The sequence below is a fragment of the Hemiscyllium ocellatum genome, chromosome 45 (genome assembly GCF_020745735.1).
Source record: "Hemiscyllium ocellatum isolate sHemOce1 chromosome 45, sHemOce1.pat.X.cur, whole genome shotgun sequence".
Lineage (NCBI taxonomy): Eukaryota > Metazoa > Chordata > Chondrichthyes > Orectolobiformes > Hemiscylliidae > Hemiscyllium > Hemiscyllium ocellatum.
The window spans coordinates 18,035,592-18,055,140 of NC_083445.1; the positions used below are offsets into that span (position 1 = coordinate 18,035,592).

The following is a 19,549-nucleotide window of genomic DNA, read 5'->3' on the forward strand; positions in this document are numbered from 1 at the left end:
TGGAATTCCTTCCCTAATGGGTCAACCCACAGCACATGGACTGCAGCAGTTTAAGAAGGCAAACCACCCAACACCTTCTCAAGGGGCAATTAGCCATGGGAAATAAATGCTAGGCCCAGCCAGTGATACCCCATTGCTATCAGTGAATAAAACATAGACAACAGTCAGATGAGATTGTGTATGAGGAAGCAGGCAGATTGCAACATCCCGTTTCTCAGTCAGAGAAGCACTTAGAGAAGTATTTTGGGATTTGTTCAGTTTGCTTTCCCACAGTTGTTGAATCCAAGTCATAACAACTGCCAAAAAATTGGAACAATGTCAACAACATGGCACCCAAAGTTAAGGTCAGCCTGAGAGTGGTTCCCTCCAGAGCTCTCTGTCAGTATGATTCATTCTGATTCCCACAGGAAGAATGATCGACAATTTGCCCACAGATTGACTGAGCTCGAGTAGAAAGGGAGACAGTGACATCCCAGTGATGTCACTGGGTTCGTCATCCAGAGGTTCCGACTGAATGTTCACTCAAATGGCATCTCACGGAATTTCACTTCAGTTCACAATTCTGAATTTGCGGTTTAAAGCCAGTCCGATCGGGCTTTAAGGGTTTTTAAGGCTGAGGTAGATGGATTCTTGATGACCAAGGGGATGAAAGATTATTGGGAATGTAGAGTTGAGGTGAGAATCAGATTGGCCACGATCTTACTGAATGCTGGAGCAGGGCTTGAAGGGCTGAATGGCCTATCCTTGTTCCTTATTCGTGTGGTCTCTGTAATGTTAGCCATCAATTATTGTTTACAATTCGATATGGTTCATTAATGTCCTTTAGAGGGGGAAATCTGCCATCCTTCCTGGGTCTGGCCTACACATGACTCCAGACCCACAACCCATGTGGTTGACTCTAAACTGCGTTCATAAGATTAGATTAGATTACTTACAGTGTGGAAACAGGCCCTTCGGCCCAACAAGTCCACACCGTCCCGCCGAAGCGCAACCCACCCATACCCCTACATTTACCCCTTACCTAACACTACGGGCAATTTAGCATGGCCAATTCACCTGACCCGCACATCTTTGACCGGTGTGAGGATACCGGAGCAAACCCACGCAGACACGGGGTGAACGTGCAAACTCCACACAGTCAGTCGCCTGAGGCGGGAATTGAACCCGGGTCTCTGGCGCTGTGAGGCAGCAGTGCTAACCACTGTGCCACCGTGCCGCCCACGATAAATGACCGAGTAGCTCACCCAATTTGAGGGACAGGGAATAAATGGTTGTCTTCCCATCAACACTCACATCCTAAAGAGGATTAAAGTCAGAGAATGGGTTCCATCGAGGCCTGCATCAGACAATTGCCCCACGATGAGAACATTTCTGATGGACAGACAAAGGTAAGGGATTAGCTTGAGGTGAGTTGTTCTTGCAGAAAGCCAGCACAGACATGACAGGCTGAATGGCCTCGTTTTGTGCCATCATCATTCCATGATACAGTTTCATGATGCTGAGGTTCCCTCGTCTGCTTTGTCTTGCTTCGTGCTGGTCACCCCATGGTCTGACAGTGCCCACTGTAGCAATGCCAATGAGTTATGCTTTACCCGAGGAGTCACTGCTGCCTGGTGGTCCCTTTGTGGATCCCAGGAGAAAGTGAGGACTGCAGATGCTGGAAATCAGAGTCAAAACGTGTGGTGCTGGAAAAGCACAGCTGGTCAGGCAGCATCCGAGGAGCAGGAGAGTCGAGGTTTTGAGTATAAGCTCTTCATCAGGAATGTCCAAGGGCTAATGCTTGAAACGTGGACTCTCCTGCTCCTCAGATGCTGCCTGACCGGCTGTGCTTTTCCAGTGACAACCATTCTTGACCCTTCATGGATTCTGCAATCTCTTGGCTCTGCTAGCTGTTCGGCGTCCCCACCTGCCCTTTTACAGATTGCACTTCCTTATGAGGTTATGAGTATTCTCTGAGTCCCTCATACCTTCAGTTTGCTCTTATCCTAGAGTCAGGCCAAGAGGACACCTGCTGTCTGTAATGGCAACCACAAAATGATTATCGATTATTCTTTTCAAAATCATCTACCTCACTGATGTCCTTTAGGGAAGGAAACTGCCATCTTTCCCTGGTCTGGCCTACATGTGACTCCAGACCCACAGCAATGTAATTGACTCTCAACTGCCCACTGAAATGCCTCCAGCAAACCATTCCCTTCAAAATCTATCAGAGACGGGCAAGAAAGGGCTAACCTGGACATCCCATGGGAGAATGGAGAGAAACATAAACATTGAATGGGGACTCCCCCAGTTCAAGGGTTCAACTCTCCTTGGAGGTGTTGAGGCCCAAAGGCTGGAGGGGGAGAACAGAAAGCAGGCCACACAGGAGATTTCCTGAGGAACATCGAAATAAAACACTGCACCTTTAACAAACCAAGCAGCCTCAGAGTCTGACCCAATGAACGACAGACTCTCCTCCCCCTTTTCGGGTGGGTCTGTGACTACAATTGTTGAAGTGCTGCCAGATGGTCTCAGTGCTGGAGGAGAGAGTGCAGTTACCAGGCTGAGAGAGCGACTAGACCAACTGGGAAACCCTCCTTAAGGAACCATGACCACCCGGCACAGCATCCAGCTAATACTCGGTATGTACTGACTGATCAGTTGGGGACGATTATAGTGTCTTATCGAAGCTTCATACTGCTGGGTTCCCTCTGTTGTATTATTACTCTATTGTAATATTACTTCTCTCTCGCTCTCTGACACACATACAATCTCTCAACATGACAAAAGATTATTTCTCTCTCTTTTCTGAACAGTTTATTCTGAACATTTTCACTCTCTCCCTCTGACAAGATTCTCCCTGTGTCTGGATGCATTTGCTTTTTTTAAATTTCAAAATATGCTTTATTCTTAAAATTATTTTTGTATATTTACATCGTCACAAATACACTTTGGTTCAGTACACTCACAATTCAAGGAAACAGACAAAACACTGGAGTTTTGATCTATCCAAACAAACTAAAGGCATCTGTTACTTGAACAAGACTATGATGCTTATACAAGAACACATTATTACTGTAAAGTGTAATGTCTCACTTCATGCTTTCTCTCTCTCCTTTACCACTCTCCCTGAGGCATGGGGACCCTCAAATTAAACCAGCATCAGTCCTCCCCTCGCTAATGAGAGAGAGCTGCCCTATCACCCTGGTAGGATTATGGAGAATTTATCATTTCCCTTTCTGTTTTTGCTTCCCTGATTGCAGGTTATCTCCTTAATTTATGTACCGACCCGCTGTACATCCCATGACTGTGTTTCTCTCTTTTCACCCCTGTCACCTTCTTTCCTTCCTGCCTTCAGAACCACCACTTAACAACTCCCATACTTTCCTCTCTGTGTCTCTCTCCCTCTGGTCCCTGCCAGTCTGTCTCAGTTGTGAAAGTGTTTTCCAGTCAAACTGAAGCAGCCATGATGATTATAAATTATCTGTGGAGCTGACCCACGGGGAACAATGAATGTTGATCCCAAGTCAATATCTGGAAAGGGGAAGAGTGAGTGTTGTGTTAGCGTGAAGTTTTATGAAGGCTCGGATTGCAGGAGGTGTGGGTTTGTAACCGTCTGCATTGAGTCAGTTAAACCAGCCGTTAGAATGATGGTCCTCCGGTCTGAGTGAAACATGGCCAGAGGTGTTGGATTACAGCTTCTGTAGAAATCAGAAAACAATCATTCAAAACTCAGCAGACTTTTCATTGGAATGGTTCCTGAGCTGCATGTGTGAAGATTTGTGAGAGTATTCCACATGCTTTTCTGGGGAATGTGTCTCTGTGATGCTGCTTGTCCCAATAAGGATCAGGCTCCATCAGGGCTTTCATTACTCCTGACGGCAATTGAGGGGAGTGTGTCTCTCTGGCTGTGTCTCTCTGGCTGTGTCTGTGTGTGTGTCACTGTGTGTGTGTGGGTGTGTGAGAGCGCGAGCAGTCAAGTCTGTGTGTGTGTGTGTGTGTGTGTGTCTGTGTGTGTGTGTGTGTGTGTGTGTATATGTCACTGTCTGTGTGTATATGTGTATGAGAGAGGGAGCAGTCAAGTCACTGTGTGTGTGTGTATGTATCACTGTGTGTGTGTATGTGTCACTGTGTGTGTGTATATGTGTGTGAGAGAGCGAGCAGTCAAGTCATTTTGTGTGTGTGTGCAGAGTCAGTATTAAATTCATCCGATGTGTGTTTGTGTGATACACGCACATTCAGTGTTAGTCACACGTCTGTGTGTGTGTGTGTGTGTGTGTCTGTGTGTGTCTGTGTGTGTGTGTGTGTGTGTGTGGTGCAAGCAGTCAGGTCTGTGTGTGTATGTCTGTGGATGTGTCTCTCTGTATTTATGTGTGTGTCTATCTGTGTATGTGTGTGTAGTTGTGTAGGTGTGCATAAGTTTCTGTTCAATGATATGTTTGTATCTGTGGGTGTTTATCTGTGTGGATATGTGAGCATGTGCCTTTGTCTATCTGTATGTGTGTATTTGTGCATGTATATGTGTGACTATATGGGGCTGTCTAAATGGATATATACCTGTGTGTATAAATGTGTGTATATTTATGTCTGTGTCTGTGTGTGCATCTGTGCAGGTGTATTGTCTGTGTGTGCGTATCGGTGTGTGAGTGTGTATCTCTGTATGCGTATCTCTGTGTTATCTGTTTGCATGTGTGTGTATTTCTGCATTTGTTTGTGTGTGTGAGCATGTGTGTGTATCTCTGTGTATGTGTATGTCTGTGTGTGTACCTGTATGTGTGTGTATCTATTTGTGTGTTTCTGTGTGTCTGTGTATATGTGTGAGATTGTGTGTCTGTGTCTGTGTGTCTGTGTATGTGAGTGTGTGTTTCTGTGTGTCTGTGTATGTGTGTGCGTCTTTGTGTGTGAGATTGTGTGTCTGTGTCTGTGCATGTATGTGTGTGTGAGCATGTGTGTGTGTCTGTGTGTATGTATGTGTGTGTGTCTGTGTGTGTGTGTCTGTGTGAGCGTCTGTGCATGTGTATGTGTGTCTGTGTGTGTGTTTGTATATGTGTATGTGTGTGCGTATGTGTGTGTACATTTTCAGAATGTGAGAGCCCCTTACTTACTGTGGACCCCTCCAACATGGGAAGGCTGTTGCTGCTGTAACTAACACATTGGATTTGGCGGCACGAATCCGGGAACTCTCCCACGTTGAGCACTTTGCAGTCAATTTCTCTGTGAGAAATTTCAAATCGATAGTCAACTCACTGAGCGATGGCTGTTAAGTCCCAAAGTGGGACTTGAACTCGGGGGCGGGGGGGGGGGTCTGGTTCAGCAGTGGACCCCCAAGCAGAACGGACACTCTTAGGAGGGGGGTGGAGGGGAGTGAATCTGTGGAACTCAGAGGCCGGGGGAGACCAAGTCATTGAGTGTATTTAAGATGGAGATAGATCAGTTCTTGCCCATCAAGGGGATTGAGGGAGGGGAAGGCAGGAGAGTGGAGCTGAGGAACACAACCACCATGATCATACAACGGGGCAGAATCGATGGGCTGAATGGTCTAATTCTGCCCCTTTTTCTCAATTCACTCATGGGATGAGAGTGTGACTGGCCAGGCCAGCATTTATTGCCCGTCCCTAATTGCCCAGGGAGCAGCCACATTGCTGTGGGGCCTGGAGTCACATGTAGACCAGACCAGGTAAGGATGGCAGTTTCCATCCCTGAAGGACATCAGTGACCCAGCTGGGTTTGATCCAACAATCGACAATGGATTCACGGTCAGCATTAGACTCTTAATTCCAGATTTCCTGTTGAATTCAAATTCCATCATTCGCCATGGCGGGATTTGAACCCAGGTCCCCAGAACATTACCTGGGTCTCTGGATCAACATTAATATGTGGCCATATTTGAGGGTCACATCCTGGGATCTCCCAGCCTCAGTACCCCACACACTTCCCTCCGAATACAAGCCGAAAGCTGTGGCTGATGGACAAATAGTTGATGTAAAGGGACAATCTTTTACAGTAGGGGGCAACGGGCCGCCCAGTTCTGGTTTCTATATGTTGGGGTTGGCCTGTTGTTCAGGAGGGTGTGCTGTGCTGCCTAATCCAAGGGTTGATGTGTGGCACCCTCCCCCTCCCTTCAAGGTGCCCTCTCACCTCGCCCCCTCCCATCGAGGCACTGACTCCAGAACAACTCCAAATGTGAGCTCCCCTGAATCCCTTCCCTCATGGAACCAGAGCAAACGGTCTTGGCCAGTCCAATCCATCATGGGACCTGATGAGGAATGATCAGGGGGTCAACACTGATCTTAACCCCCTCCACTCGCCAACACATGGAAACCAGCTCAGACTCCCCCCACTGAGGTCAGCACACTCACAACAAGCAAACTCACTGGGGGATCTACAGCCCACCCACCAGAGAGATCTGCAGGGGGTCATCCCAATGTGGAACCTTCACACTGAAACACCAAGATGTGGCAAATTGCATAAAAATTCAAGAACAGGACACAGTCGGTGAACTAGGCCATGTCTCATGAACACTGTCCATTGACAGGACAGGGTTCACACACACAGGGCTGTCTCCCTCATTGAGTGGCACTGACTACATGTTATCTGTGTTACAGCATGGGGTTAGATACAGAGTAAAGCTCCCTCTACACTGTCCCCATCAAACACTCCCAGGACAGGGACAGCACAGGGTTAGATACAGAGTAAAGCTCTCTCTACACTGTCCCCTTCAAACACTCCCAGGACAGGGACAGCACAGGGTTAGATACAGAGTAAAGCTCTCTCTACACTGTCCCCATCAAACACTCCCAGGACAATGGCAACACAGGGTTAGATACAGAGTAAAGCCCTTCTGTACTGTTCGTATTAAACACCCCCAGGAAAGGGACAGCACAGGGTTAGAGAATAAGCTCCTCTACCCTGTCCACATCAAACACACCCAGGACAGGAACAGTACGGGGTTAGCAACAGAGGAAAGCTCTCTCTACACTGTCCACATCAAACACACCCAGGACAGGGACAGTATGGGGTTAGAGACAGAGGAAAGCTCCCTCTACACTATCCCTATTAAACACACCCGGGACAGGGGCAGTATGAGGTTAGAGACGGAGTAAATGTAAGTGTGATTGCTGTGTGGTGCAGGCTGTGGACATTGTGAACACGGGAAAGCATGTTGCTATGGGAGGTCATGTGACCCAGTGGGGAGTATCTCTGAGCCAGGAATCCATGGATGGGCTCCAGTGTCCAGGAAAGATGTCCTCACGATGTCATCAAACATGGCGAGAGTGGGAACCTGCAAATCCTCCCAGCGTCTGACAGTCAGGGCGGGAGAGATTTTCTGTCCTGCCGTAGTGATAGGGGAAATATTGGAGCCTTCACTGTCCCTCTCCAGCAGCAAGCACACTGTTTCCATGGCAACTCTGACTGAGTGAACTCTAACACACGTTCAGTCAACTGGGGCCTAGTCTCACGAGGCGGTGAGAGAGGAAGAGTACTGTCTGATTCTGAACTCTGACTTCCCAGGTCGAAGGTCAGTGTCCAGCCTCACTGAGTGTCCAGTCGTCTCAAACCCAGGGGCTATTTCAATTGTGACTGCAGTTCAAATTGCAATCTGACATTGTGTGCAGAAATCTCTTGTACACAGTGCCTTCCTGCCATACGCCAAAGTGTCTGCAATGTTTCATTCCTGGCCTTAGGTATATCCCAGCTCGCCATTATCATTTCCCCAATTAAACTCTGCCTCGGTAAAGATACACCCTTAAGAGGCAAAATCCTCCGAGCATCTCCTCTGCAAAGTCCTCACAGAATCCAACATATTTCATTAAGATGGGGAGATGGCGATGTAGGGCTAACATCACTGTGTTTCTAATCCAGAAACCAGGCTCTGGAAGAGTTTAAACTTGATTTGGAAATCTGGAATTACAGAAGGCGTCCCAGTAACATTGACCATGAAACTGTCATCGATCTCCGTACAAAACCCCGTCTGGTGCTCTCGTGTCCTTTAGTGAAGGAGACTGTTGACCTTTACCTGACCTGGCCTCCATGTGACTCCAGACCCACACAACAACATGGCTGACTCTTAACTGCCCCTCGGTGCGAGCAGGTTGCTCAGTTCCAGGGCAATTAGGGAGGGGCAATGCCCTATGAAATAAAACAGATCAGGAATGTCGGAAAAGGAAGAGGCCATTCAGCCCCTCAAGTCTGTCCCACCATTCAATGGGATCACGGCTGATCTGTGGCCTGACCCCATGGACCTGCCTATGGCCCATATCCCTGAATAACTTTGCTGGAAACTATTTATCTGCCTCAGATTTAAAATGAATAACCGATCCAGCATCCAACTCCACTTGTGGAAGAGAGTTCCAATCCTCTCCCCCACTTTGTGCAGAAATGCTTCCTAACATTTCTCCAGAATGGTCTGGCTCCAATATTTCCACAGTTTCTATACCACCTTCTATGCAGAGTAATAGGGAATGGGTTTGGGTGGGTTACTCTTCAGAGAGTTGGTGTGGACTTGTTGGGCCGAAGGGCCTGTTTCCACACTGTAGGGGTCTATGATTCCATGATAGCTCTTCAAAACACCAATGGATTTCAGCGCTTTCCCCATCAGACAAACAGGAATCAAATGAACAAACCTTCATTGACCACTGCAAGTATCCCCTTCATTGTTAGAGAGAGTTGGAAATGTTTGGAAGGACTAAACTTGCAATTATCCCAAACCCTCTGCCCCGAGGCCCTTTGGAGGATTAATTCACTGACTGGGTAGATTCTTGCCCTACCTACAGTTTCACTTTTATATATCAAGGGAGTTGAACTTCCTGCGCTCTACCTATCTGTTTGACCCGACTGAGTCTGGAGAACTTATGCCCCCTTCCTGGGGTTTGGCATCTTGGCACTGGCTCCAACCAACTTTCTCAAATCTCCACAACGTCTCCATTACCGGGAGAACCAGCAGCTTGGCCATTAATCAACAGGAGAAGCCTGATGATTGTTCTAGTGGACATCAAGCACTGGGCAGACACCAGAGTGGGCATCTGGGCATCATTAACATGCCAGGGGAGTGCACAAGGAATTCGCTGCCATGTTTGACTCTGTCCCAGGGACACTCTGATGGCCCATGGTTTCATTTCCCACTTGCCCGTCTCTCGTCTTCCAGCTGCATCGAGCGGCAAACCATTTTCTTGAAGAGGGGCTGGCAGCGTTTGAACAGAACCCGGGAACTGAGGGGTTAAACTGCTTCAGAGTAACTACCCCGTGATCTGTTGGACATGACAGATCATCGGAAATCTACAGTACCAACCTCCTGGGTTCTGTGAATTTCGTGATAATGATCACAAACGTACATGACAACATGAAATGTGTGAGGTCAGGCTTAACAGTCCTTGTGTCTATTTAAGGCTGAGATCGAGTGATTCTTGATCAACCGAGGAATCAAGGGTTACGGGGAAAGGGCAGGGGAATTGAGGAATCAGTCATTGAGGAGAAAGTGAGGACTGCAGATGCTGGAGATCAGAGTCGAGAGTGCGGTGCTGGAAAAGCACAGCAGGTCAGGCAGCATCCGAGGAGCAGGAGAGTCGACGCTTCAGGAATAAGCCCCTCATCAGTCATCGGGTCATCCAGCCCATGCTGAACATAATCCCAAACTAAACTAGCCCCTGAACTTACCTGTATTTGGCCCATATCCCTTCAAACCTTCCCTTTTCATGGACATATCCAACTGCCTTGTAAACACTGTAATTGTCCCCATGTCCATCACTTCCTCAGGAAGATTACTCCACGCACAAACCACTCTCTGTGTAAAAACATTGCCCCTCGTGTCTTTTTTCAATCTTTCTCCTCTCTCCTTAAAAATTTGCCCCTAATCTTGAATTCCCCCATCCTGGGGAAAACACACCTGCCTTTCACATTATCTATATCCTTCATGGTTTTATAAACTTCTCTCAGGTCGCCCCTCAAACACCTACGATCCAGTGAAATAATCCCAGTCTCTCCTTATAACTCAACCTCCCCCCATTCCCATCAACATCCTGGTCAATCTCTCTGTCCCCTCTCCAGCTTAATAATATCCTTCCTATAGCAGGGGGACCAGAACTGGACACAGTCCTCCAGAAGAGGCCTCACTAAGGCCCTGTAAAACCTCACCATCACGTCCCAACTCCTACACTCAAAGGCCTGACCATTGAAGCAAGCGTGCTAAACACCTTCCTAACCCCCCTGTCTACATGTGACACAAACTACACAGAATTATGTTCCTCACCCCTAGGTCTCTCTGTCCTACGTGACCTCATTGAATGGTGGGGCAGGATCACAGGGCGTATTCCTGTGCCTATTCCTTACGGTTGTTTTGCCCTTGATCCATGATCCTTATCACTGGGATATGTCCCAAATCCTGCAAACCCCTTCCTCAGGAGAGTTACAGGACCACGATAACGCAACGTGGTGGAGTGTGTGAGGAATCTCACAGTCACTCTCTATTCTCAGTTCTAGCCATTGCCCGGGTAACCCTGGCGACTGTTTTACAGTCAACGTTCAGCTCACCCTTTCTCTGGGAGGTAACAGAGTTGCAACCAGCCCCAGTTCACTGTTGCTTAATTAAATACCGTGATCTTGACACATTTGATGAGATCACCTCATGCAGACAGGATTGACCTGTCTCCTCTGGAGGTTAGCAGTGTCAGCGGTGGCAGAGTGGCTCAGTGGTTGGCACTGCTGCCTCCCAGTGCCAGGGATCTGAGTTCAATTCCACCCTCAGGTGACTGTCTGTGGGGAGCTTGTACATTCTCCCTGTGTCATGTTAAATGATAATCAATGTAGACCACTTGTCATTTCTAGTGAAGGCACAACAGTTTAGCGAATGTAATACCTTTATAATTAGTATCAATAATGCATCATAAATCTAAATTAAATAAATCAGAAAATCTCCAAAGTAGCACCAGAAAGGAATGATTAGAAAAGTTGGCATTTTCTGTCTGTGTGGAGTTTGCACATTCTCCCCGTGTCTGCGTGGGTTTCCTCCCACAGTTCAAAGATGTGCAGGTCAGCTGAATTGACTGTGCTAAATTGCCTATAGTATTCAGGGATGTGTAGGTTAGGTGCATTAATCAGGGGAAATATCGAATAATAGGGTAGGGGAATGAATCTGGGTGGGTTACTCTTCGGAGGGTCAGTATGGATTTGTTGGGCCAAATGGCCTGTTTCCACACTGTAGGGATTCTATGATTCGGTGACTTAATTTAAACAGATGAGACCCTGAGGGGACTTGTCCAGGTGCATGTGGAAAGGACGCTTCCTCTTGTGGAACTAGGGGTCATGGTTTAAAAATAAGGCAGTGCCAACATAACACGGAAATGTGGAACCATTTTCTCTCAGAGGGTAGTGAGTTTTTAGAATTCCCTTCCTCAAAAGACACTGGAGGCAGAGTCTTTCAATATTTTTAAGGCGGAGGGAGATGGATTCTTGATGACCAAGGGGAGGTAAGATTATCAGGGGATACATAGGAATATAGAGTGGAGGTTAAAATCAGAGCAGCCATGATCTTATAGAATGGGATAGCAGAATCGAAGGGCCAAGTGGCCTATTTTTGTGCATTGTTTGTATGTTCCTTTGTTGTTCCTATGTTTGTATGTTGTTTGCATATTGTTTTTTCACATTTGTATGTTTTTGCATGTTATTCATGCATTATTTCTCTGCAGTCCGTGTGTCTGAATGTGTTGGTATCTCATTCATGTTTTTTAATGTTGTTTTTTTCACATATTTATAATTTGTTATTTGCATGTTATTCGTATGTTCATGCATTTGCATGCTGTGCATGTTATTTATATGTTATTCATATCATGTATGCTGCTGCTCGGTATTTCATATGCGATTTCCGAGTTGTTAACGTGTTGTTTGCATGTTATTCATATGTTAGTTGTATGTTGTATGTGTGTATAATCATAGCAGAACAGCCTTACAAGGTGAAATGGGCTTGTCAATGTAGGAGCTGGAAATGTAAGGTACAGCCCTCAGTGATGGAGTGATTAATGCTGGGAAACCCAAGAGGCTATTTAAATGCAGCATGCTGGGCTTGATCTCAACAGTGTCCTGTGGGAACTCCGCAGTTGCAAGTTGCTGTTGAATGCCCCATCCTTCGGGCCTTGGACATGACTGTGCAGATTGCTGTAAGTATCAGAGCTGTGGCCTATTGCTCAGACTCTTGCTGGAAGGTGATGTGAGAGATTCAGCTTGGGACAGAGAATTGCACCATCTCTCTCTCTCCAAGCTGGGAACCAATGGGATAGGCTGCCCCCTGGTGGAGTGAGTGGGACAGCAGCTCCACCAGAGGGAGAGAGGCAGGAGGAGCAAAGCTGCAAGGAAGACCTTTCTCATTGAGATTCCGCCTCCTTTCCTGCTCAAAAAACAGGGGCTTCATTTAAACACAGAACATAGAACATTACAGCACAGTACAGGCCCTTCGGCCCTCGATGTTGTGTTGACCTGTGGAACCAATCAGAAGCCCATCTATCCTATACTATTCCATTCTCATCTATATGTCTATCCAGTGACCATTTCAATGCCCTTAAAGTTGGCGAGTCTATTCCTGTCGCAGACAGTGCATTCCACACCCCTACTACTCTCTGAGTAAAGAAACATCCTCTGACATCTGTCCTATATCTATCACCCCAAAATTTAAAGCTATGTCCCCTCATGTTAGCCATCACCATCCGAGGAAAAAGGCTCTCCCTGTCCACCCTATCTAACTCTCTGATTATCTTATATGTCTCAATTAAGTCACCCCTTAACCTTCTTCTCTCCAACGAAAATAGTCTCAAGTCCCTCAACCTTTCCTTATCAGACCTTCCCTCCATACCAGACAACATCCCCGTAAATCTCCTCTGAACCCTTTCCAAAGCTTCCACATCCTTCCTATAATGCGGTGACCAGAACTGTACACAATACTCCAAGTGCAGCCACACCAGAGTTTTGTACAGCTGCAGCATGACCTCGTGGCTCCCAAACTTAAACCTTCTCCCAATTAAAACTAACACACCTTATGCCTTCTTAACAACCCCTATCAACCCAGGTGGCAACTTTCAGGGAACTATGTACATGGACACTGAGATCTCTCTGCTTATCTACACTGCCAAGAATCTTACCATGAGCCCAACACTCTGCATTCCTGTTGCTACTTCCAAAGTGAATCACCTGACACTTTTCCCCATTAAACTCCATTTGCCACCTGAGTCCAGTTCTGCAGCTTATCTCTGTCCCTCTGTAACCTGCAACATTCGGCACTGTCCACAACTTCACTGACCTTAGTGTCAGCTGCAAATGTACTAACCCCTTTTGCAGATGACACCAACATTGGAGGTGCAGTGGACAGTGAAGAAGGTTACCTCAGATTACAACAGGATCTTGATCAGATCGGCCAATGGACTCGGGAATGGCAGATGGAGTTTTATTTAGATAAATGCGAGCTGTTGCATTTTGGAAAAGCAAATCTTAGAGGGACTTATCCACTTATTGGTAAGCTCCTGGGGAGTGTTGCTGAATAAAGAGACCTTGGAGTGCAGTATTATAGCTCCTTGAAAGTGGAGTCACAGGTAGATAGGATAGTGAAGGCAGCGTTTGGTATGCTTTCCTTTATTGGTCAGAGTATTGAGTACAGGAGTTGGGAGGTCATGTTGCAGCTGTACAGGACATTGGTTAGGGCACTTTTGGAATATTGCGTGCAATTCCAAAATATTTGGAGTATTGACAAAGATGGTGCCAGGGTTGGAGGATTTGAAGGGTTTGAATAGGCAAGGGCTGTTTTCCCTGGAGCGTTGGAGGCTGAGGGGTGACCTTATCGAGGTTTATAAAATCATGGGGGCATGGATAGGAGAAATAGACAAAGTCTTTTCCCTGGGGTGAGGGAGTCTAGAACTAGAGGGCATAACTTTCGGTTGAGAGAGTAAAGAGTTAAGAGACGTAACTGGCAACTTTTTCACGCAGAGGGTGGTGCGGGTATGGAATGAGGAAGTGGTGGAGGCTGGTACAATTACAGCATTTAAAAGGCATTTGGATGGGTCTATGCATAGAAAGGGTTTAGAGGAATATGGGCCAAGTGCTGGCAAATGGGACTTGATTAATTTAGGATATCTGGTTGGCATGGACGAGTTGGAGTGAAGGGTCTGTTGCTGTGCTGTCCATCTCTGTGACTCTCTGACTCTATGTGTTGCTTTGCCCTGGCTTCCTTTGCATCGTAGGTCTCTGACTCTCCCTCCTGGGACTCCACACGGTGTAGGGAGAGCTGTAACACTGACAGGGACTTGACTGCTTCCATCTCCAGTGCTGTGGGAATGTCATTATCATTGCACTCAAGTAGACTTCGCCCATCGACTAAATTAGTTGGGTTGGTTTTTGTCTTACAGTGATTTACTTCAACAATGTGGTGACACAACATGGAGGAGAGGCAATAAATTGTGGGAAAGGATTTTACCTTGGAACAAATAGAACTTGTGTCGGTGAGTCAGTGTCCAGAGCTTCACTTGATGGCGATATCTATTTCTTTCTTCGATGAATGGTCAGCCCAGTTACTCCAAACAATGCAGAGGAGTTAACTGAAGCCATTGAGCCAGACAAATTAGTTACCCCTTTAGGTCCCATTCAGGGGTGGCTCAGGGGCTAGGCATCATTGAATCCACATTTCAACTCCAACTCCAGAATCTTAATTCCTCTCAATGACTTGGCCTCCACAGCCCTCTGCAGCAATGGGCTCCACAGATTCCCCACCCTCTAGCTGAAGACATTCTTCCTTATCTCAGTTTGAAAGGATCGTCCCTTCACTGTCCCTTGGGTCCTGGTCTCTCCTACTCTTGGGAACATCTTTTCTACATCCACTCTATCAGGCCTCTCAGGATGCTGTACATTTCAATCAGATCCCCCCATTATCTTTTTAAACTCCATCGAGTACAGACCCAGAATCCTCAGGTACTCCTCATATGACAAGCCCTTCATCCCCAGGATCATTCCAGTAAACCTCCCCTGGATCCCCTCCAACACCAGCAGATCCTCACCAACACCTCCTCAGATATGGAGACCCAACCTGCTTACAATATTCTCAATGTGGTCTGCCCAGAGCCTTATCCAGCCTCAGCAGGACATCCCTGCTCTCGTATTCGTGCCCTCTCGAAATGAATGCCAACATTGCATTTGCCTTCCTCACCACCCCCTGAACCTACATGCTTTTAAAATTGTTTTTGAAAAAAGAAAGAAGTTTTTGGGGCTTTTTAAACAAAATTACAAAACTAATACACAATACTGTAACCACTTTACAATATAAAGCAACATCAATATAAATGAAGAAAAAAAACTCTTAATCTACTCTGTAGACTACCAAAACACAAAGTAAGATACAAGAAAAAAACTCTATAAAAAACTACAACACGGTACATAACTAACAAAAAAAGAGGAATTAAACCTTCAAAATAACATTATATCAAGTCATACACGACCCATATTTATATGGGATTCTTCCTCCCAGGGGCTCCCGAACCAGCAAACATCACCCTCACAGCTAAGCAAAGGCACGAGACAATATGCCGATACATCAGCCCTGGTGTAGTTCAAGAAGAGCTGCCAGTTCTATCGAACACTTCCATTTTATGGTGCACCATATTTGTAAGGAAGTCCAGGGGAATGTGTTCCAGATTCTCGTAAGTTAATTCAAAAGTCCTGGGAACTTTCTGATACCCAACTTGCTAAAATGCCTTTCCTCTCACAAAAGGGGAGGATATGAAACAGTTTCTTCCCGTGTGCATCGAGAGAAGGAAAATTTGGAAAGCCCAAAAGGAGAGACACACCGCGTCCGACCCAATCTCTGTTCCTAAAGTCTTTACCAAGGCATTCGCTACACTGTCCCAATATCTATGAATCGTATGACATGTCCACGAACAATGAGTGAGATTAACAACTTTTATTTTACATTTAGGGCACATTGAGAATGCTGCTGCCTTAGAGTTTGCAAGTCGCTGTGGTACTGTATGGGCCCTATGAAGTATCTGCAATTGAATAGCTTGAGTCCTATTACAGATAGAGATCTTCCTGGCATTTTCCCAGATGTCCTCCCACATCTCTAAGGAGATTTCCATCCCTAATGTTTGAGTCCAGGTTTTATATCGCCGTTCCATATTCTTTGATACCTTATTACCTCGCGAGTGATAGAGAGCACTGACCGAGGGTGCACCCATTGGCCGGAGCACTCTCCTTTCGATAACCAGTTTATAAGGATTAGTCATCAATGTGGTCTTTTTTGTAGGAAGTCTCATACTTGAAAATATCGAAAGAGATCCTTGCTCAGCAAACCGAACTTCTGACGTAATTGTTCAAAGGACATCAAAGAAATCTCCCAAACAGGAGATTCCTCTGGACTCACAGATTTTAAACCCAGCGTATGTCAGGCCTGGCTGGAATCCCAGCATTCCCACTATAGGAGTATAGGGGGAAATGTTTTTGTAAATTGCCCTCACCCTGTCGTATTATCCTCCAAGCTTTGATTGTATTTCGGACAATCGGGCTTTTACAATGATCTGTGACAATTCCCATCTTATCCACAAACAATAGATTGATGAGGGAAGCCTCGATATTGAGCCAAATTGATTGTGAATCGCAAGAGACCCAGTCAACCACATATGATTGCAGAGAGCTCAGTTGGTCCTTCCTAAAATCCGGGAAATCTAGACCCACCCTTTCTTGTGGGAACTGCAATTTATCTAATTTAATAAGGGGCCATCTATAATTCCAAACAAAGGAACAGAGCCAACCATAAAACTTACACAGCGCCTGTCTCAGCAACATCAATGGAAGCATTCTCATCGGGTATAATAGACGAGGGAGAATATTCATCTTAACCAAAGCTATTCTTCCTGCCGGATATCGGGAGATCTTCTCAATGTTGGAGGTCCTGCCTTATTTTCTCCAATACATATGTATAATTAACTTTATGTAGCTGACCAAGGAAATAAAAATACCGAAATAGAGAAATCCTCCCAGTGACCACCGAAAGGGGAAGTGGGATCCATCCGCAAAGTTGGATATGCTGGTAACACCCCCTACCGGCATGACCTCTAATTTCATGAAATTAGTTTTGCTCCCTGAAAACATACCAAATAACTTAACCACTTGAATTTAGCAGGGCAAAGATGTCAATGGATCATTTAAGAAAAGAGCATCATCCACATAAAGAGTCATTTTACGCTTGCCTGATCCTACCTCCGGGGCCGTTATACTGGGGTCCGTCTGCATAGGTTCAATCAGCGGTTCGATTACTAGGGTAAATAATCATGGCGAAAGAGGGCACCCTTGATAACAACCTCTGCCATCTCTAAAACAATCCGATCTTATGCCATTTGTAATCACTACTGCTGTCGGGTCATTATATAACACTGTGTGACTCATTTAGTTAAAAACCTTTCCAATACCAAACCGCTCCATGATATAAAAAAAGTACGGCCATTCCACCCAATCAAATGCTTTGGAGACAACTAATCCCAGTATCGCAGTTTTCTGGCAGACTTGTACCATATTTAACTCTCTTCTGATGTTAATAGTAGATCTGCAACCCTTCATCAACCCTGTCTGATCCTCTTTTATAATAAACGGCGAAGCCCTCTCCAGTCTTTACGCCAGCACTTTGGAGAGAATTTTAAAGTCCACATTTAATAAGGATATCGGCCTGTACAAGGTACAATCGTCTGGGACTTTCCCGTGCTTAAGGATGGGAGGGATATTTGCTTTACTCAGGGAGGGTGGGAGACAACCCTGACTAAATGAGTAGCTGTACATGTTTATAAGTGGTCCGGCCAATTCATCTGTAAACTCTTTATAAACTCAGTCTGAAATCCATCTGTCCCTGGCGTTTTGACGCTCTCGTGCTGCCTCACCGCCTCCTGCACCTCCTGAGTTGTCGGGGGGCATTCAAAAAAGACACCTGCTCCGAGGTTACGCCTGAGAGGCCCAGGTTCTTAAAAATGGGACTCCATCCTCCTCGCTCTGTCCTTACAGCCCTCCGACTGATACAGCCCAAAATAGAACTTTCTAAATGCTGCATTGATCTTCTTAGTCAAAGAACCAGAATTCTCTCTAATAGATGTTATGGACTGGGGAGCCTTTTTTCTTTCAGGGACGTTATGCTAGATACCTGCCCGGTTTATCACTATACTCAAATAGTCTCTGCTTCGCAAACAGCATCTCCCTCTTTGCTATTTGAGTAAGTAGCCCTGAGGGCTGTAATCCACTGTAACTTAATTATAGATGGCCTCTCGACAAACGCTGATTCAGCTGCCTTCAGCAGACGCTGTTGTTCTCCCTTGAGTCATTTCTGGGTCACAGAATATGAGGTCATCAAGCCTTGTGTGTAGGCCGTGGCAGTCTCCCACTTCGCAGATGCGTTGCTGGCCGTACCTAAATTAATACCCCAGAAAGCTTTAAATTTCTGTGAAAAGTATCCTATAAACTTTCTATCCTTCAGTAGGAAAGGTCCACACACACCAGTGGCAAGAGTCCGTCTTATCACTGTTAAACTTGACCTCCACATACACTGCGGCATGGTCGGGAACAGCTATATTCCCTATTTTACAGGACAGTATTGAATTCAGAAAGGTTGAGGGGACAAAAAACATATCGATTCTGTTATGGCACTTGTGTGGGTTAGAATAAAAAGTCAAATCTCTACCCTCAGGGTGAAGACACCTCCACACATCTACCAGTTCCCTATTCAGATCAGCCAACTGCCTAGATCGCAGAGATATGCCTGCAGAGCTCCTAGGTATCCTGTCCATCTCAGGATCAATAATCCAATTAAAACCTCCCCCTATAATTATGTGATGCATACCAAGGGCCATCAACCTGGAGAATGCATCTGTTACAAATTTAAAAGGATGTGCCGGGGGGCAGTATACATTCAAAATCCTGCACTCCTCTCCGTATATGAGAGCTGAAAATGTGTTGCTGTAAAAGAGCAGCAGGTCAGGCAGCATCCAAGGAACAGGAAATTCGACGTTTCAGCATAAACCCTTCATCAGGCTTATGCCCGAAACGTTGAATCTCCTGTTCCTTGGATGCTGCCTGACCTGCTGCGCTTTTCCAGCAACACATTTTCAGCTCTGATCTCCAGCATCTGCAGTCCACACTTTCTCCTCCGTATACGAGACCCTTATATAAACCGCCCAGACTCATCTTTTATCTGGCTTAACATTTGGAAGGGAAGATACTTCCAGAGAAGAATGGCCACTCCCCTACTTTTTGAGTTGGAAGGTGAGAAGAACACCTGGGCAAATCCTCCATGCTGCAGCTTCAAATGCTCCTTATCAGTTAGGTGTGTCTCCTGTAAAAGGGCAACATCGACCTCCTTTTTGTTTAAGACTTGATAGTATCTCTTTCCTTTTAATTGATGAGGGACTCCCTTTGACATTCCAGGTGCACCATTTAAACAAATGACTAGCCATGATCGTTCAGGAAAATCCTAGAACCCCCAGGAGGATGAACTCCACTCAAAAAGCATCGAGTACAGACCACAAACAATTCACACAAAGTTAAAAATGCAACCTTTGAAATTACTAAA

General features: G+C 46.0%; 1 protein-coding gene across 7 annotated transcripts in view; it reads left to right on the forward strand.

Annotated features, from left to right (window-relative positions):
- Positions 1-2,525: 2,525 nt before the first annotated feature.
- The window catches only part of LOC132835939 (adhesion G protein-coupled receptor E2-like), a 68,180-nt gene continuing 51,156 nt past the window's right edge, over positions 2,526-19,549 (forward strand). For 6 of the 7 annotated variants that reach the window (XM_060855063.1, XM_060855065.1, XM_060855066.1 and 3 more), the window contains exons 1-2: positions 2,526-2,621; positions 14,361-14,453. In XM_060855063.1, coding sequence (XP_060711046.1) covers positions 2,588-2,621; positions 14,361-14,453 — 127 coding nt within the window. In that variant the 5' untranslated portion in view covers positions 2,526-2,587. The remainder of the gene's footprint in view (positions 2,622-14,360; positions 14,454-19,549) is intronic. The other variant, XM_060855064.1, reaches the window with a different exon arrangement.